This window comes from Monodelphis domestica, chromosome 2, assembly GCF_027887165.1.
Source record: "Monodelphis domestica isolate mMonDom1 chromosome 2, mMonDom1.pri, whole genome shotgun sequence".
Taxonomy (NCBI): domain Eukaryota; kingdom Metazoa; phylum Chordata; class Mammalia; order Didelphimorphia; family Didelphidae; genus Monodelphis; species Monodelphis domestica.
The window spans coordinates 272,313,341-272,333,869 of NC_077228.1; the positions used below are offsets into that span (position 1 = coordinate 272,313,341).

At 39.4% G+C, this 20,529-nt stretch overlaps 1 protein-coding gene across 3 annotated transcripts in view; it reads left to right on the forward strand.

Moving 5' to 3' along the window:
* Positions 1 to 20,424, forward strand: part of BLTP3A (bridge-like lipid transfer protein family member 3A) — a 75,542-nt gene extending 55,118 nt beyond the window's left edge. The window contains exons 10-21 of one of the 3 annotated variants that reach the window (XM_016430996.2): positions 5,294 to 5,464; positions 5,839 to 5,987; positions 6,477 to 6,618; positions 6,985 to 7,127; positions 7,501 to 8,969; positions 12,118 to 12,314; positions 12,737 to 12,891; positions 12,985 to 13,135; positions 13,852 to 14,099; positions 15,173 to 15,281; positions 15,378 to 15,484; positions 16,301 to 20,424. In XM_016430996.2, the coding sequence (XP_016286482.1) occupies positions 5,294 to 5,464; positions 5,839 to 5,987; positions 6,477 to 6,618; positions 6,985 to 7,127; positions 7,501 to 8,969; positions 12,118 to 12,314; positions 12,737 to 12,891; positions 12,985 to 13,135; positions 13,852 to 14,099; positions 15,173 to 15,281; positions 15,378 to 15,484; positions 16,301 to 16,426 (3,167 nt within the window). In that variant the 3' untranslated portion in view covers positions 16,427 to 20,424. Of the gene's footprint in view, positions 1 to 5,293; positions 5,465 to 5,838; positions 5,988 to 6,476; positions 6,619 to 6,933; positions 7,128 to 7,500; positions 8,970 to 12,117; positions 12,315 to 12,736; positions 12,892 to 12,984; positions 13,136 to 13,851; positions 14,100 to 15,172; positions 15,282 to 15,377; positions 15,485 to 16,300 lie in introns of all 3 variants that reach the window. The other 2 variants (XM_007483711.3, XM_007483712.3) reach the window with 2 other exon arrangements.
* The last annotated feature ends 105 nt before the right edge of the window (positions 20,425 to 20,529 follow it).

Genomic DNA, 20,529 nt, shown 5'->3' on the forward strand with positions numbered 1-20,529 from the left:
CCATTACAAATAAGCAGCATCAGGTTCCTGTAGCAGCTCTCTAGTCAGCACTCCAGAGGACAGCAGTCATTGCAGAAGAAACAGTTTCATTCAGTTTACCTTCTCTATTTCACTGCTTGAGCAGCTGTGCCAGGCAACTTCAGCCCACCTAAGGAATGTCTAGCTCCTTATCTAGAGCTCAGCCAGCTACAAAGGCCTGTAGTTATTGCTTTGAAATCATTGGCCTTGTTAAAAGACTACCTGCCTTTTGATCCATCCATACCACTGCTGGGTTTATACCTCAAAGAGATCATAAGGAAAAAGACTTGTATAAGAATATTTATAGCTGCAATCATTGTGGTGGCAAAAAAATTGGACAATGAGGGGTTGCCTTCCGATTGGGGAATGGCTGAACAAATTGTGGTATATGTTGGTGATGGAATACTATTGTGCTCAAAGGAATAATGAACTGGAGGAATTCCATGTAAACTGGAACAGCCTCCAGGAATTGATGCAGAGTGAAAGGAGAAGAACCAGAAGAACATTGTACACAGAGACTGATACACTGTGGTACAATCTAATGTAATGGACTTCTCTACTAGCAGCAATGCAAAGATCCAGGACAATTCTGAGGGATTTATGAGAAAGAACGCTATCCACCCCCAGAGAAAGAACTGTGGGAGTAGAAACACAGAAGAAAAACAACTACTTGATCACATGGGTTGATGGGGATATGATTGGGGATGTAGACTCTAAATGATCACCCTAATGTAAATATCAATAATATGGAAATAGTTTTGATCAATGACACATGTAAAACCCAGTGAAATTGCATGTTGGCTATGGGAGGGTGTTTGGGGGAGGGAAAGAACATGAATCATGGAACCATGGAAAAATATTCTAAATTAATTAATAAAATTTTCCAGATTAAAAAAAAAATTCTTTTCCATAAGATTAAAAAAAAATAAATCATTGACCTTACCAAAGATCCTCAGAGCATAAGTATAGACAAGCCTTTAATTGTTGCTTTCCTTAGTGTGCTTAATGTGTCTTATGGCTCCATCATAGCACATCAGGGATTATGACATTATCATTCAAATATGTTAGCTTCCCTGTCTTGACAGTAGAGAATGTTTGTTTTAAAAATCTTATCATATTTCAAAATTTTTTCTTAATGCTTTCAGGGTGATTTACTTTGTTGTGTCCTTTTCTAAGCTTTCCTAAATTTGTTTTTCCTTATTTCTCACATAAGCAAAATAATGAAAACAAAATGAAACACATAAGTTGGTGAGCAGGGGCAAGAAAATGCTTTTGGTGGGATGCAGATTCAAAGGTAAAATTAAGGCCACAACTAATCTGAGTAAAATAATCTTTAGACTATATCAGGAAAAGAGGAAAACCAATAGTGGTTGTGTAAGAAGACACTTAAAGAACTTGGCATAATCCAGTTCATGCAAAAGCTGTTATCATTTTTAGTTTAGTAGGTAGATATATGGGTCCTTCATTACTTAACATACTAAGGTGTTTTGATCATATAGATAAAAACCCCAGGGTTTCATGGGTCCTATTGAGTAGGGCCTGATTGGTTTCCCATTTTTAATGGCTTAACCAGTAAGTAGTAGGGATTGGCTAGAGAGCTGTAGTTGAATACTGTATAGTTCTAGAAATGTCTAGTTTTCAGAAATGGTGGATTCTGGAAATGTATCAGTGTCAGGTTGCCAGGACAGTGGAGAGGGCATGACTGTACAACCTCAACTCAACACATGATTTTTGTGCATTTCAGAGGCCTGATTTTTCAGAGAACTATATGCAGTTATGGGAATGGTGCATAACCAAACAGAAAAGGGAGAATCACAAAAGACAAAGTAGACAATTTAATTAAAATTTAAAATCCTTTGCACAGTCAATACAGCTAGAATAAGAAAATCTATTGGATGGTAAAGAAATCTTTGTACCAAATATCTTGAATAAAAGTCTGATATCCAATATACATAAGGATTTTACACAAACAGAATGAATCAAAAAGCATTTATTTTGCACTTACTTGTGCAAAGAACTATATGAGTAAGAGACATTACTCTGTAGATATTTGTTCAAAAGATGATTTTCAAAAGAAGAAATACATTCAATTGTCATATAAAAGAATGTAAATTAAATCAACTCTGAGATTTTATCTAATAGCTATAAAAATGGGAAGGATAATAAAAGGTTGAAATAATCTTTGTCAGAAAAGACTGGGAATTCATGTAAAATAACACTGTTGGAAATGTGAATTGGTCTACCATTCTGGAAATGTTTGAAATTATACAAACAAATGTTGTTCTATTCTTCATGTCCTTCGACTCTACTACCATCTTGCTACTAAAGGTATATACTCCAAAGAAAGGTTTCAGAGGTTTCATTTTCAATTCTACTTGCTATAACCCATGTAAACATCCTGAAATACAACACCTATCACTTTACTCCTCAAAAGTATGCTAAAACACCCATAAAATAACTCCATTTCTCTACCTTGATCATTTAAGAAGTATCCCTGGCTTAGCCCATCTTATCAAGTCAGTCCTCTTTTTGTATTTAGTCTAAAGCCTTTGAGTAATTGACTGATTGAACTGTGATCTCACCTACCTAAGGTGAAATCAAGCTAAAATGGTTAAGTGTGGTAGTTTTAATATTCCTTTCCCACTTTATATTTTTTTGTGGTAGTAAAGAACTAGAAACCAAGTGGTTGCTCATTGATTTGAGAATGACTAAACAAACGAGTATGTGATTTTAATGGAATGTTGTTATAACAGAAATTAAGAATTTATAGAAATCTGGAAAAATGTTTATTAACTGATTCAAAGTGAATAAATGGAACCAGAAGAAGAGTAACATGTATATATAATGAGCCAACAATGACAGTTAGAAAAGTTGAGTAAAATAAAGTTGAAATTAGAATAATTTAAGGGCAGTTAGGTGGCATAGTAGATAAGAGTGCCAGGCCTAGAGTCAGGAGGACCTGGGTTCAAAATCTGGCCTCAGATACTTCCTAGCTGTGTGCCCTGGGCAAATCACTTTTGATTGCCTAGCTCTTACCTCTCTTGGAACTGCCTTAAAATTCACACTAAGACAGAGGGTAAAGGTTTTTTAAGAAGCAAATAAGAAATTGTTGTAGTAGTTCTAAATAACCAATAATTAAACATCTCTTCCTCCTTTTGTCAGAGAAGCAGAGACTGTGAGAATAGAATAGTGTGCACAGTATCAGTATCTTTATTTAACTGGTTTTCTTTGTTACAAAGGAGCATACATTTCGGTGGAGCAAGAGATGTGATGGATTTATCCAGAAATCACTTAAGATGTGAAAATGAAAGACATTGAAATAAAACTAAAAGACAAAAGGCATAAAACATATATGTGTGTATGTTTCACACACATACATATTTGTATGTGTGTATGCATAGATAGTATGTTTATTCAAAAGAATATTTTTGTACTATAAGAAAATGGAAAACAAACTGGGAATCCAAATTGTAGTATATAGGTGCCTCATAAGAAAAGGTGAATATGAAGAATTCAAAGCAACCTGGAGAGAACTGATGTGGAGTGGAAGAAAAACCCAAAAGAATCAGTACAATATGCATAATGATTCTAATAATGTAAATGAAAACAACACTCAAAGACATTAGAAATCATATTAAATATAATGACCAATCTTAGTTCCAGAGGATCTTATAAGATCATAGATCTAGAGCTAAAAGGGACTTTGTTGGTAATAAAATACACTTTGTTGCTATATGGTTCAGTAGAAAAAATGTTGATTTTAGACTCAGAGGATTTATTTCAACATCCTGTTTGAATAAATTAGTAAATGAATAGGGGAAAGATAACATTTATTAAGCATTTACTGTGTGCCCAAGCACTGGACTCAATACTGATATATATAAGATATATAAATATGATAAATATAAGAGGGTTGAACTTACAGGACAAATGAAAAAGGTCCATGACTCTTTAGATTATAACAGAAAGGTAGATGATAAAGCATCTTTTTTAGTATTGTTTCCACTGATTTTTTCATTCCTGGATATGATTTGGCAGAGAAGCAGGAACTATATGAGCAAAAAACACCCAGGTCACTTTTATAGTGCCAAAGACTTTGTGGGCAAGAATTTTTTTTTTGGACAGTAGCTGAGGCAGTCATTTACTTCATGACCTTGGACAAAGCACTTGATCTCTTTGGCCCTCAGGTGTCTTCTCTGCACCTGAAGTTGAAGTAGTTGAATTAAAAGATCTTCTACTTCTTAATCATTGATTGATCTTGTCATCTTCTTGGAAAAGGGATAAACTACTGATGTGAAATGTCCCATGATTTGTTGTTGTTAGATAAAGTCACTTTCTTGGTTATATTTCCTTAATTTTCTTTGTTATAAGGAAGGAATCTCTTTTTTGGGGAAGAGTTATCTAAAAGTGCCTATAGTGTTAAAAAATGTATTGATAAAATATATTTTTCAGTGTGTAGGAATTCAGCTGATTAGGGGAAGATGAAGCATTATAGGTGTGGCAAAGACCATCACACAGGTGCACATGCATGCACACACACATACACACACACACACACACACACACACACACACACACACACACACACACACACACAAGCAAGAAAGCCAATTTACCGAAAGTATTAGTGTGAGATAAAGGTAGAAAAGTGTTTTGCTACCTGATTGAAGAGGGCCCTCAATGCCAGCCACAGGAATGTATTTTATTTGAGAAGCAATAGGAAATCAGTGAAACATTCTGTGTGGCGGAATTATGTGACTAGATCTTTTCATGACCTAACTGACAATGGCACAAGGCATAGATAAGATGAGGGGAGAGAGAGCAGATGAGAAGAAATGAAAAAGGAGCCTATTGCAATAGGGTGGGGCAATAGGAAGAAAGAAGATAGATTTAAGAGATATTACAAAATTGAATGAACAAAGACAAACTGATGAGAGATAAAAGAGAAAGGAGAAGAGAGTCAAAGATAAATCATGATTTTATGCATAGAAAATTATTTGATGCCTTTGACTGAAATAGTGAAGTTGGTTGAGGGAGCAGGGATAGAAGGAAGTGATACCTTTCTCCCTTGGTTTAGAAGTAGAGTATCAGCAAAGAACCACATATGGCATCTGTAATGCAACTTGAGCACTTACTGGTTAATTGATTGCTCCAGAGGGGTGAAGGTATGGGAGAACAGTTTTGTTTGGGGTTTATCTTAGTATCTTAGAAGTAAAGGGAAATAAAGATTGGCCTAGATGTTGTGCTGAAAGCTTCTTGTTTTTTTGTTTTATAGGAGAGAACTGCAAGCACTGGGTGAGGCACTGTGAAGCCATGGAGACCCGAAGCCAGTGGGCTCAGAAGCTGGTGACTGAATTTCAAAGCAAGATAGAAAAACGGAATCAAGAGGCAGATTTGAAATCTTCCTGGCATCTGGGGACACATTTACCTTTCCAGAAGAAGTCAGGTGAGTGTGAAGATAATTGCCTTAGATTGTTCATTTGCCTTTTTATAGCTCATGGAAATGGAAAAAATAAGTTGCTTGACTCAATCTAGTGCTTCTGGAATGTTACCTCCATCTTAATACTCATAGAGAGATCACTAAGTTTCATTCCTCTTCAGAGGGACCTGTAATAGCAAAAAGAAAATTATCATCTCTTTCTGTCAGGTTGATTGCCTTAGACTTCAGTGGATTGAGTTCTTTGACACATTGTGGTTTTCTCTCTTCCACCCCAGCATGAAAGTCTTCAGGATTTTAACTTCTTGGTGGCATTTATTATTTTGGCTAAAGGACTTTCTGTCCTTCAATCTGTCTCCAATCTTTCTTTTGCTATTTTTTAGAATCTTCCTCCAGTCCCCATAAGACTCCCCTAGAGAAGAGCTCATTACACAGCTATAAGGCTGTCCCCACTCCATTTTGGCCCCCAGCTTGGGACCGATTGCGCTCTAGTTGTTTGGTGGTACGTGTAGATGACCTGGATATCCACCAGGTAAGGAGTCAAAGAGTGCATGGTGTGGCTGCTAGCCATGTATTTACACATGGGTACAGGGGAAGGTCCTGGAAAAGGGTAGTGAGAAGGAGGCTTTGGAATTTAATGCTTTGCCTAACCTTTGGGGAGTAGAGTACACCTTTATGAATCTCATTGTTTAAGCTTGTCCAGTTTTAGGAATTTATTCGGGGGGGGTGTTGATAGATTTTTCTATGTACCTTGCTGATATCCATTTACTGAGACAAAGAATTGATTAAGCTATTATTAGTCAACACTCAACACTTATATTGGATTTGATTGAATTGAAATAGTGAAAATTAATTTACCTGTCATTCCTATGAACACATATCTAAAATGTTGTTCCCTGTGGCAGACTCTTATTTTTCACAGACAAGTGTGGAATAAATATATATATATTTGTTTCCCAAACCAAGCTAAGTTCTGTTTTGAATTTCACCATTAATACTAATATTAGCTTCTGTGGCTTAGGTTTCTACAGCTGGGCAGCCAAGAAAAAAGCCATCCACACTTATTTCATGCAACCGACAGCTCTGCAATCTTCCCACTCAGGTCTCTGCCATTCATATTGAATTTACAGAGTATTACTTCCCCGATAATCAGGAACTCCCAGGTAAGCAGTTCAACCTGGAGATGAGGAGTCATCTAAGACTAGACTTAGTCCCTGTCTCCTTTTATTTCTTTGTGTTGTGCCCCAGCCCTATCAATGTCTTCACATTTATTAGAGATAGATCCATTGTACACATTATTTTGTTTTCTGGATACAAATAGTTGCATAAGTTAGGTTGATTTTTGTACCTTGGGCTTCAGATTTGATAACCTTGATCTGGGTAGCCTCTCTTTCATAATTGCAAATTGGATATTGTCTTTAATGAACCATATCTGACCCATCTGTGCTATTGAAAGCTATTTCTTCACTACTTTTCAGTTCCCTGTCCTAATCTCTACATGCAGCTGAATGGCCTAACCTTCACTCTAGATCCCATCAGTTTGCTCTGGGGGAACCTCTTTTTACTGGATTTATATCGCAGCCTGGAACAGTTCAAGGCCATCTACAAACTTGAGGATTCAAGCCGGCAGGATGAACATCTAGATGTCCTGGTGGACACCTTCCAGTTGAAGGTAGAAAGAAATGAAAACTTTTAGTCCCTTATTCTCAACTTTTGTCCCCATTGGCCTTGACAAATTCTGGATTCATTCTGACCAGCTTGCCTAATGAAAGAGGGAATATAGTATCCTGGAAAAGAGTATTTGAGTTCTAATCTAGACTCTGCTACTTATTACTTGGGCAAAATATACCCTTCTGGGCCAAGTTTCTTCATTTGTCAAGTGACAGGGATGATCTTTAAGGTCCATTCCATTGTGTATTTATGATCTTGCGAAGCAGGTAAACAAACTGATAGCATGGATGGTCTCTTTATATTTTAGTCTTTTCTGGGGGCTGCCAAGGTACCTGGATCACTATTGTGAAATACATCTCACTCTCTTCCTGCAGTTGAACCTCCCTCTGGAGAAAAAAGATTTGGCTTCATTGCATCGTCCCCAGGCCCTTGTCATCTCCACGACCACCATGACTGCCACTAATACCCGCCATGCCCTGCATTGTAGTTGTACAGACCTCCAGAACATCTTTCGTAGTTTTGCTGCTACTGAGTTCTTTCATTCCAATTATTCTCGTTTTCCCAAAGCCCCAGGTGGATTCAGCCTCCTCCACATGCTTTTCCTGCATCATGCCTTCCAAATGGATTCCCGTGTCCCTCAATTCAGTACTCTCCTTCCTCAGAGGGATCTAGCTTCCCAAGACCTCTGGTCAATCTACTTTACCCAGATATCCTTGGACTTTGAAGGGACAGAGAATTTTAAAGGGCATACATTGAACTTTGTGGCTCCTTTCCCCTTATCCATATGGATTTGTTTGCCTCTCTGCTGGCAGCAAGCTCAGGCACAGAAACTGCTATTGGTCAGGGAAGGGAAGATGAAGCCATCAGCCAGTTTTGGCAGTCCTGTCCAGCCCATGTTTCTTGCCCCAGAGACTGGATCTCATCAGAGATCAAAGACAGAATATGATCTAAAGAGTCTTTCTGGACTTCCTGAAGTCATTAATGCTTTGAGAGAAGGGAATCGAGGAATGGACAGCAAAGGGTCCACAATGGAAATGGAGGCTACAGCAGATATCCATGTGTTAATACACTCCTCTTCCCATGTTCAAGTGAGGCTCAATCACTACCAGTACTTGGCTCTGCTCCGACTACAGGAGGTAATTCAGAGTTTTCAAGATCAATTGGCTCAGGACACCCAGGCTATGACTGGATCTCCCTTGCAACATCAGACAGTTTGTGTAGGGGTCCTGTTCCCTAGCAGTGAAATAGCCTTACTCATGCACCCAGGCTCTCCTTCTGGAGACACTGGCTCTGCAGGCTCAGAGACCACTAGCCTCATAGACTCAGAGCTCTCTCCTTCAGAGGACAGGGAACTAAAATCTGATGCTTCCTCAGATAGGGGTCCATTAAGCCCAACAAAGGTCCCAGAATACAGTAGTATTGACAATTTGGGCACTTTACAGGACAGAACAGTTGTCTCTAATAGTAATGGAGTACTGCAGGACCAGGACCCCTCTACACAGCTAGGAGACAAGGCCCATGAAGAAGAGACCCCTAAATTTATGGAATCCTCACAGTCTAAAAAACTGAGCAAAGCCCAGGAATTTAATCCATCTGGCACATTGAATCATATAGTAAATAGTGACACAGTTCTGAATGATCAAGGTGAGGCGAACCCTGTGAAGAACATTGAAGAAGAGTTGACCAGTGCTATCCATTTGACTAAGGATGCAACAAAGGAGGCCCTTCATGCCACTATGGACCTCACCAAGGAAGCCATGTCATTGACCAAAGATGCCTTTAGCCTAGGCAGAGATCGGATGACCTCTACAATGCACAAAATGTTATTCCATCCTCCAGCCAAGTGAGTATCTTTGCTTGCTTTCTAAATGAATTCACAGGTCTCATCCCTTTCCTCTAAATATTTCGATCCAGATCTACCCATCTGTGCATCTTTAAAATGTGAAGCAATAAATATATCATACAGAAAGTTGCATAGCAGTAGAGAATTAGGGATTAATTTTTAGGTTACTTATGTAATTTACCAGTCGTAATGGGCAGACAGCAAAATGTGTATGCTAACTGAAGAATTTATCATCAGGGCCACATTTAATTCTGTGAAGCAGGAGGAGCACAAGTATTTTCTGCATACAAAGTAGCACAAAGGTTGTCTGTGCTTTAGGTCATTTCATAGATTACAGTTCTTTTTAAAATAATTTATTTTTTGTTATTTTGAATTTTAAAAAATAGGAGCAATTTCATTTACAAAGAATAGAAAAAACAATGTACATGAAACCATGAGTTTCCATCATCTATATCAATCCTGTACAGATTTTTAAAGTATATGATAATTCAGCAGGTTATTTCCAAAGCTAACTTGTTGTCTGTCCCTCCCTTTGAGCCTTCCTTTCCAGCCCTTAGGGATGCCTTAGTCTGGCATCATTCCAATATCTTACATATTGTAGTAAGAGTAAGTGTTTTCATTTATATTATCTTGCACCAGATCTTCTTCAGGTTGGCCTAACCAAGGTAGCACAGTGACTAAGAAGAGTTAACTTAACGTAACTCAATTGTGCCTGCCCAGGTAAATGCTTACCATTCCTGAACAGATTCTTCATTGATCAAATAAAGGAGCCAGAGTAAATAATCTCTGAAGTTGATTCCACCTCTAAAAGGAAAATTATGAATTCTTTTGTATCCTTCCAGCCTCTTCTCCCACTTTCCTACATGCATTAAGTGAACCAGAATAGTCCCCAGTCTTTAAACATAGCCATCATTTTTCTGCTTTCTTGCCTTTGCTTTAAGCATTTCTTCTTTCTAAGACACTGATTTCCTCTCAACTTCACTTGTTTAAATCCTGTGTAACCTTCACAACCAGTTCAGAAGCCACCTTTGGGACAGAAGTGATCTCTCCCTTCTTTGCAACCTGACAGCACTTTGTAACTCTCTTATTTTTATTTTATTTTATTTTATTTTATTTTATTTTTAAACCCTTGCCTTCCATCTTAGAATCAATACTTTGTACTGGTTCTAAGGCAGAAGAGTGGTATGGGCTGGGCAGTGGGGGTTAAGTGACTTTCCCAGGGTCACACAGCTGGGAAGTGTCTGAGGCCAGTTTTGAACCCAGGACCTCCCATCTCTAGGCCTGGCTCTCAATCCACGGAGCCACCTTGCTGCCTACTTTTTATTTTATTTTATTTTTTAAAATCCTTATCTACCATCTTAGAATCAGTACTCTGTATTGGTTCAGAGGAAGAAGAGTAGTAAGGGCTAGGCAATGGGATTTACATAACTTTCCCACAGTCACACAGCTAGGAAGTACTGCATTTCCATTGTGTATGGTACAGTATTCATCTGCAAAATCCTGAGATATAGCGAAAATTCCACGATACAGAATTAGATTTTTTTTAAACCCATAATACAGTAAAGCAGTGATAAGTGAACTGTGATATAGTGAGAGACAATTGTATATCACATATGATCTTTAATTCTTCAGGAACTGTTTGTTGAACTGAACCTCTTAAGCTTATTCATATATTATAAATTTCACTCAGTAAATACATGCTAAATCAATGATCATTGCCTTGGTGCTTCTTAGTGGCTCAAAGGTCATAATTTGCTAATTTTTCTATAAATATTCTCAATAAGATAACTTCTGTAAGCCTTTCAGATTAATTTTTAAGAGTACAGTACCAAAAGTGAGTTTCTTTTAAGTTTTATTGATATTTAAAATTTTTTTTCCAATTACATTTATTTTATTTTTGTTATATTTTGAGTTTCAGGTTGTCTTCCTTCCTCTTTCCCAAACCTGCATTAGAGAAGGTCAACATTTGATAGATATTTGTGGAACCATTCAGCACATAGACAGCATTTTCTTTCAAAAACCCTTCAAAGTTTGCTTTGAATGATCATATTCAGAATAGTTTAGTCGGGGACAGCTGGGTAGCTCAGTGGATTGAGAGCCAGGCCTAGAGGCAGGAGGTCCTAGGTTCAAATCTGACCTCAGACACTTCCTAGCTGTGTGACCCTGGGCAAGTCACTTGACCCCCATTGCCTGGCCCTTACCACTCTTCGGCCTTGGAGCCAATACATGATATTAATTCTAAGACAGAAGGTAAGGGTTTAAAAAAAAAAAAAGAATAGTTTAGTCATTCACAGTTACTCTTAGATCAATATTGCCATTACTGCATAGAACATTATCCTGCTTCTGCTCATTTCACTCTGCACTATTTCATGCACATCTTTATATTTTCTAAAACCAATCTACTCATCACTTCTTACAGCACAGTTGTATTCCATCATAATCATATACCATAACTTATTCAGCTATTCTTCAATTGACAGGCATCCCCAAAGAACTTTCCAGTTCTTTGCCACCACAAGGAGAGCTGCTATAAATATTTTAGAATATGGAGGTTCTTTTCCTTTTTCCCTGATCACCTTAGGGAACAGACCTATTAGTGGTATTGCTGGGTTAAAAGGTAGATTTTATAACTCTTTGGGCATAATTCCAAATTACTCTCCAAAATAGTTGGAGTAACTCACTATTTCACCGACAGTGTATTAGTAATATATTTTTTAAAGTATCAAAGTCATTTATGGATGTTTCCCATTCTTCAACTCCCCCCCATCTGATAAGTCTCTGTAACAACAACAAAAAAAAAAGTTAAGTAAAACTGACTGACCCAAAATAGCTGGCAACTTATGCACTAATAAGCCAAGAGTCCCCTACTATTCCTCTAATGAAAGGAGAGGGAGCTATTTTTAAATTTCTTCTAATGGGCTGAGGGTAGCTAAAGAGGTTAGTATGAGAGATGATAGAGGTGGTGTTAGGAGTAGGACAAGAAAAATGCATAGATTCTGGGCTATAGTCAGTGAGTTTAGGTTGGCAACTACTGAATTGTGTATCAAGGGATATATGAAATCCTATTCTATGTCAGTGTAGATGGCTTTGGGAGGAAGAAGTAAATATAATTTCTTATGTAATAACTGTGTATATTATTTTTGAAAAGCAGGGAGCCCATGGCCAAGGTGGAAGAGGGAGGAATCTCAGCAAGTGGAGGAACTGCCAAGCTTCGATATTTCTCAATAAAGAGGACAGTGTCCCAGCAGTCACTTGATGGTGTCTCCCAGGATGGTGGTGGCCCTGAAGATAGGCTTTCAGTGGATAGCGATGGAAGTGATAGTTTTGTAATGCTTTTGGAATCTGGTAAGGAAAAGCAGAGTTTAGGGGAACCTTCATGATTGTATCCTTATCAGTGCCTATATTCATCTCTGGAAGATCATCCTTTGAATTCAAGATGGCAGGATTCAAGAGTTAAAACTTATTAAAATTTCTAAATGTTCTTAACTTAAAAGAAAATGGTAAAATTTTCACTTAGTAGTAGACTACTAATTAGACTACTATTAGTGAAATTAGTAGTACAAATTAGAAAAGGCAACACTATAATACTATCTTCACACCATTATAGCTATGATTGATTAGTATTTTGTTCTTGTTATTAAGGTGAAAACTGAGACTAAAGGGGGAGAGGGCACTGGTAGTTTTTTGGCAATTCAAGTAGAATTTGAATTGTGTCCTTTGACCTCTGGCCCCAAAGCAACATCTCATATACTTACATTTCCTTACAGAGTCTGGATTGGAATTAATACCCCCAGAACAACTCACACCAGCACTGGATGATACTGGTGATCAAGAAAGCCCCAGAGTAAATGCTGATGGCATAATATCTCCAGAAGTGAATAGTTCAGTTTCACCCAGCAAGAGAGACTCTATTCTTCAGCCGGTTAGTTGTCCTTCATATCTTCTTCAGGGATAGGGAATAGGCCACAGCATTGGTTGCTATAAGCCTCAAGTTTTGATGATTTTCTCTTCACAGGTTTTGGTTCTGGTCTTAAGGGTAAGCCAGGTGGCTCTTGGTATTGAAGCACAAGATCAAGACCTGGCTGTGGCCCTGCAGTCCGAGGAACTAACCCTCCAGCAGCCAGGCATTGTGAGGCTTTGGCAGTTCCTGCATGATCAGTGCCCAGGTAAGGGTGACTCCTGCTCTAAGAAGCTTGTAGAATTTGTCTGGAGGGGACATTGGCTCAGTTTTCCTCTGATATGGGTTAATACAAAGGACATTTAAACAGGTTCTAATTCTAGGGTTGGTTCAATTCTTCCATCTTCATGTTCCTTACCTGCAAAAGTGGAATAATAGTACCTACTCTGGCTGCCTTTTGGGGTATTTACACAATGTGTACACAGTGACATTATCTCTCCTGATGGGTAGTGTGTTCTCATGACATCCTATTAGTGCTGAGTCTTCTCATCTTCTCTAGGAGCCACCAGGGGAACGAAGGCTCACACAAAAGTCCTTTTTTAGCTGGAAAATGATGGTACCTTTCTGTGGCAGAAGCAGATGTGAACTTTTAATGGACTTCCCATTTCATCTTTTACCCATGCCTTTCATTCACCTTGAAGATTAGGACACACACCAGGTGTTAACTTGCTTAGCCTGCATTTCTGTTGACATCTGTATCTGACCTCCCAGCTTTTATCAACATGTAGTATTCATCCCTAAATAACATTTACATTTAAAAAAATAAAAGGAAAAATAAAGATATGTTGATTTCTCTCTGGAATATGTTTATACTTATGGGAAACCAAAGTTCTAAGAAAGAAAGAGATCTCATTGAGCAAAAGCTTCTGGGTCTTAAGCATTGCTCAGGGTCATCAGTGATTTGCCTTCTTCATTTCCTGCTAGAGTCCCCAGCTCTGAAGACTGATAACTCCAAGCCAGCAGTAGCCCTTCGATTTGAGGTGGGACCTCATGCTGCTGTCCACTCCCCCCTCGCTTCAAAGAATGGCTTTCTTCACCTCTCACTCCATGGTGGCAACCTTGAATTGCTGACTTCAGTGCTCACTGGCCTGGGGCCATTCTTGGAGGATGAGGTGATGCCTGTGATTATCCCTATGCAGATTGAACTGTTGAATGTGAGCATAACCTTGAAGGTGAGGAAAGACTTTCCCTTTTCTTATGGTTTGACTTCTGTTGATAGTGTGCCTAGATAACTCAACTAGAGATCCTTAGTCAGGCATTGTAGTGACTAGTAAGTACATGCCCTGTAATATTATATATGTGACAATTCCTATTAGTATCTTATATCCCTGTTAGACTATAAGTTTCATGAGGGTAGGGACCATGACTTATTTAAACTTTCTGTTTTCCCCATTGTTACTGTGGTTTGCAGAGAAAGTGGTTAATGTGGGGGAATTCTGTCTGGCAGTGGAAATTAAGGCTCATTCACCAATTCTATCTCTTGGCAAAGCACCCTGGGTCTCAGAATTAAGAGACTGTTTCTCATTCTAAAGTGTTACTGATTTATTGTGTGACTTTAGAATCATTCCTTCCCCTGGTACATGATAAGAATGTTGTGAGAGCATATGAGAATTAGATATGAAAACCCCTCAATATTAATTAGGAAGATGCTCTAAAGCAATGATGGTGAACCTTTTAGGGACAAAGTGCCTGGTCCCACCCGCACCCCCCAGCCAAGTGCTCTATTCCCCACCCCAGAGGCCTTGTGCCATGCCCTTCCTCCCCACTGAGTGCGGAGTGCATCCTGCCCCACCCTTTACCCTACATGGAGGGGTTGGGTGAGAGAAAGCACTCCCATTAGGCTGCTAGGCAGAGGGGTGAGTGAAGTGAGGAATGTCCTCAGCGGGTTAAGAAACAGGAAGGGCAGTGGTCTGAATGCTCTGTTCCCCTCCAGCTCTGCCACCTGTGAACCACCCATCTTACCCCCTGTGTGCTCCCATTGGCTGCTGGGCAGAGGTGTGGAGGATAAGGCAGAGTGGAGAGGGGCAGGGGTGCAGTTCTGCCTGAGTCCCTCTTCCCTTCTAGTAACAAACTGGGGGGAGTAGTGAAGGGTGGCAGTCGTGTGCCCGAAAAGAGTGCTCTGCGTACCATCTTTGGCACCCATGACATAGGTTTGCCATCATTGCTCTAGGAGATCAGAATGGTATTATCTAGCCTCCTAGGACCTGGCCGGGAGCATCAGAAATCTGTTTCTCCTCTTCTATAGGATGATAGCCCCCCAGTCTACCCTACATCCCCAGGACCTATTCCTGTCTCTCTGGCCTTGGAGCATATTGTAGTGAAGCGAGATGATGATGGTGTCTTCCACATAGTAGGTAGGTAGATCCTGCTTCCGTCCTGAGCACTTCTTCCTCTTTTTTCCTTGTAAGAATTCCTCAAGCTTGATGCTGTGCCATTGCTTTTTTATCCAGCTGCTGCCAAGGATAAGCCATCATCAGAAGGAGCTCAGCATGAGAAAAAACAACAGTTAGAGGAACAGGTGGCTGTGTTGCCTGCAGGAATGCTCTTTGGACAGCAGGTAAAGACCTAGTTGAGCAGGATGTGCCCCTCACAAACCCATCCAGTCTAGGCACTGAAGCCCACTGCAGCCTGGAAGTGTTGCTTTGTAATACCTGGATGGTCTGGGTTCCTCTCACCTGGGAGCAGCAGCTCCAAATAGGGTTATGTAACACACAGTCACATTCAGTCAAAGCAATGGTTGCTGAACACATATTATGTTTGTCCCAGAGTGGCTGATATAAACTCTTTAGAGGAGTTTAGGTCTCAGTATATAAATCCTAATGAAATATTTCTGGTCTCTCTTATTTCCCTGGGATGCAGTATGGTAATGTTGCATGGCCTTGAAGAGGATCAGGATAGTAGTACCATTTTTATAAGGTCAAAGATTTGGAGCTGCTTGGTGGTACAGTGGATAGAGTGCTTGCATTCAAATGTAGCCTCAGACACTTCCTAGCTGTGTGACCTTGGTCAAGTCACTTAAACCTGTTTGCCTAGCCCTTGCCCTTCTGTCTTTGAGTTGTTACTAGGACAGAAAGTAAGGGTAAAATACATACACATATATGTAGATAGATAGATAGATAGATAGATAGATAGATAGATAGATAGATAGATAGATAGATAGATTGATAGATTGATAGATTGATAGATTTAAATTTGTAAAAGGCTTCAGGAGTATCTACTCCATATCCTTCTTTTACTAATAAGGAAACAGGCCCAAAGAGGTTAAATGACTTGGCCATTGTAAATAGAAGAGTTAGATTCAAACCCGAACCCAACAACTACAAAGCCAAACTTCTTTCTATTATACCACAAACTTTGATTTGTTGTTACTCAGGTGAAGGAGCTGCCCATCCTACAGAAGGAACTTTTAGCCATGAAGCAAGCATTAGCCTGTGCCAACAAAGACAAAGAGATGCTTTTACAAGAAATCCATAAGTACAATCCTCTATTCCAGCTCTGACAGCAGTAACACCAGCTGCCTCTGCCCAGGGGAGAGAACACCAGCAGCCACATCACAGAGGGAAGAAAGCTCCATCTGATGTTGAATATGTTTGTTTGAATACCCTGGAAGGAGAGCAGGAATTCTTGAATCTGCCCCTTTGGGGCATTCTTCTTTCCTGCCAGCTGTTCTAGCTAAAGACAGGGCAGCTATACCTAGGACCAGGGGTGTGGGAAGCTTTGTGTGTGGTTCTCACTGTTCAAGTGCCATTCACAACCTGTCTAAAACTCCACTTGCCCAGTGGGCCGGAGTCTCTTGATGTGTAGGGCCATTTCACCTTCTGGTGTCTGCAAAAATACTTGCTTCCTCCGCATGACTTAATGTAAGGGAGAAGTCCTTGTCCATTCCAGTATCCTCAGAAAGAACCACCAAAGATTACATGTCTCAGAGCTTCCTGTAACAAAACGGAACCAACCTGGCCTTGAGCCCTAGCTGAGGAGATTGCAGCTCTGCAGGAAGTATGATAGCATGGTAATTGATGCAGAGGAGATGGATGGTGCAGATGGATGGATGGTCATGATGTAACACTTTAAGCATGGTGGGAGAAGGAGATCACACCCCACCATTCTTGGAAAAGGATCTGAGCATAATTCATTTTTGCATATACTGTCATCAGATTTTTCAGGAAGGCTTGTTAGATATAAGAAGGAACCAAACTCATATCCTTGTGTTAGTGTAATAGTAGTAGTAGTGAACAAGGGTGGCTTGTCTATTCCTTCTAGAGCAGTACACAAAAATGGTTAAGCCCAGAGTTGGGTTGGAGGTGTGAGATGGGGTTGTTAGAGATGGGATCCAGATAAATGGCATTCTTGATTTTCTGAGGATCCTAGATCTTCTTTACAATTCCAGCCCCAGCCCTCAATTGTTCTTCCCTTCTCACACTCTTCTTATTGACTCTCCCTGTAGATGAGACAATGACTCAGCAACTGTTCTCTTAGTACTTAAGGTGGAAGCTAATAGTATTTTTTTATCTTCAGTATGAATAGCCAACATGGGTAAACCTTGCTTCCTTTGTAATAGTGGCTTTTTTCCTGAGGGAAAAGAACCCTTTTGCCCATGTATTTGCTCTTCTTCCACAGAAGAACTAGTCTTTCTTCTAAGCAGGCAGCCTCCATGATGTGCCGACACAGGAAGTGCATCAATTTGTTAACCCTAATCTGTCAAGCTGGTGAAAGCTGATGTATTAGACAGAATAATTTAACAGTTGTATATCCATAACTCATTGGGGTAAGGTTAACCGTCTTTTCTTTAAATAGGAAACTGCATGATTTGTTCTTTGAGTAGCTAAAATAGACCTTTCAAAAATCTGGCAAGGTTTCACAAACAAATTTTTCTAGAATTACCATGGAATTTGGTATGTCTTGCCTGGTATAGGAAGAGATTACAAATATGTTGGTTAAGAGAAGTCTTAAGATAAATTCAAGTAGGATAGCTTCATAATCAGTTATATGGGGAAGTTAGAGCTTTGGGGATACACATGACAATGGGGCAACCATGTTCTTCCCCCAAATTATCTTTTGGAAGCATTTTGAAATAACCCAAGTGGAATGGTCTGACCAAGTGAGCATTTATTCTGTTTTTAAGGAGATTGAAAAAAAGGACCACAAACATGGAAATGAGGTTGTTAAGCCTCATGCTCAATTAATCAGATGGATTACATATCTCATAGCTAATTGTTTTTCTTCCTTCCCCACATAGGAAAAAGTCTATAATACATGTCATCTGGCAAAATTTAGCTGGTATATAGTGGGCCACAATTGGAAATAAAAGTGCCAAACCATGATTAAGTCTATCACCTTAATAACTTTCCTGCCAACTCCCAGGGTTTGTTGAAATCTTGTAAACAATTGTAAATGACTAGGCAGTGTGGCAAAGACCTTGAGCTTTTTGGCTTTTCTCTACCAGATAGCTTCTGCCATTGTGTCTTGAAACTTTCCCTTGTGGAAGGTATTACAGGTCATCTCCCCCTAGCTTTACTAGGATGATACTCTATCTAATAATCACTGTCTTCCATGGCTTCTCTACTGCCCTGTATTAAAGGAGGAAAAGATTTTTTTTCTTAATGAAGAAAATGTGAAAAAATTAGTAGTCTCCTGCTGGGTGTGCTGCTGAAAGTGATGGGGAGAGTTGCAATGTCTCTCTGCCCACTTCTTCTCTGGTTCCTTGGGCATGGAGGGGCTCTGCCTTTGAGCAACTTGACATCATGACATCTTATACATGAAATGGTGAAGAAGCTGTGAACAAGACAAATGCAGACAATCCTCAGCAGCTCTTTGTCCAAACTGCAGCTCTGCTGTCCTTCGACATGTCTTGACACTCTATACTCATGAATATTTTGAATATGAAGTACTTAAAAGTTGATCATCTGAATTTGTCATGCAGACTTCTTGTTTACATTGCTGCACATGCGACATACCCTAGTACATAGAGAATAATAGGTGGGATCCTTTCCAGAGCCAGTGAGACACTGTGTAAATGCTATAGTTACTGTTCTTTCTTGGACACCAGAATACTTATGTAACACCCCTTTGCTGGGGTTGTTATTCTGATCTATGGCAAATGGAGGAGTATATCCTTTGCATGATATGAGCAACTTTTCCTGGATTCGCAGGTCATGGATCTCACTATATGCCTTGCTTTTTCATAGCTCTGTTGGGGGGTCCTTACATATGGAATTTGAATGCAGGTGCTAGACACTCCTATAGGTGCTTCCAGGTAATCTATTTAACTGGATAAAACTAGGGCTGAGTATGTTGTGAAGTGGAAAGAAAGCAACTTAAAATAAATGATGCTGACATTCATTTCATTTATAAAGAAATGTAAAAGCTGTGCCATGCTACCCACAGTTGCCACAGCCTTGAAGACAGAAGCCTTGGTCACTTTTCAGTTACTTGTCGCTGTTTGCTGAGAGGCCTGCCCGGATATTAGAGATCTTGCCTGGGTATTCACACCATACTTTCAGGAAACTTAAACATGACATCTAGTTTCCTCTTTTGCACTCTTATTTAGTCTTCTAGGACTGATCTCATTAATCAGGTTTGGGTGGTAGCCACTGTCATTTACTGAATAATTTTCCCATATTCCACTATGTGGATATTGGGAAGCAGCTAACAGGCCAGCATTAGTTAAAGCTCTGGTAAGACCTTAGATTTTGAAAAGGCATAGGATAAGTCCTTTGGTTTTGGAAGCTCAGGAGCCAAACTCTTCCATAAATTTCTTCACTGTGACACTTTTTTTGCCAAGTGGCAGATATATAAATGTGTTCTTTCCAAATTACTTAGAAGTCACTGCAGCCCTAACTGGGAGCCTTACCAGGCACCACTGACATCAGTGGTCAATTGTGACCCTTCAGCCCTGTGAAATGCTCAAAAGTATAACTAGAACAGAGGTTCCTGCTGATATATTCATAGTAAAAGTTTATTTGGTTTAATTTATTGAACTTTGATCAAGACAAATGGAGTCTTGTGTCTTTTCCTTGTGGAAACCACTAAAGTATCTTATGTGTAGATTCAGGAACTCTGGTTTGGAAAACCCTGTGTTTTTATAGTAGATATTCAAAATCAGGCTAGCAGATAGATCTCTTCTAATAATTCCTTTTCCTCATATTTGCTAGGTAGAACTTCTACCTTCATAAGAAAAATTAAGAACCATTCTGCTTGAATTGTAATGAAAACAATGCCTTCCTTTCCCTTTTCCCCAATGATACACAACAGAAAGGAAACAACTTCTGGGAATTCTCAAAGTTTTGAATTGGCCTTATTATTGCTGATCACTGTCCATAAAAAGTCACTTCACTCTCCTCTGTCCGAGGAAAAAGTGTGGATGTATCTGCTGAACCAGAAATCCTAGTCAGTATTAGGAATTTTAATATTGCAATATCTAATATTTCCATGCGTGTACTGGTTCTGTGAACCACCTGGAAAATGGTAAATTAAACTTACTGAACAGCATTGGCTACAGATTTGTCTGTTTGTCTTTCTGTCTTAGAGGAACTGAAAGCTGGCTTTTAATCCTGCTTCAAATCCACTTATGAATCCTTTCTTTGTGAGATGAAGCAGATTTGT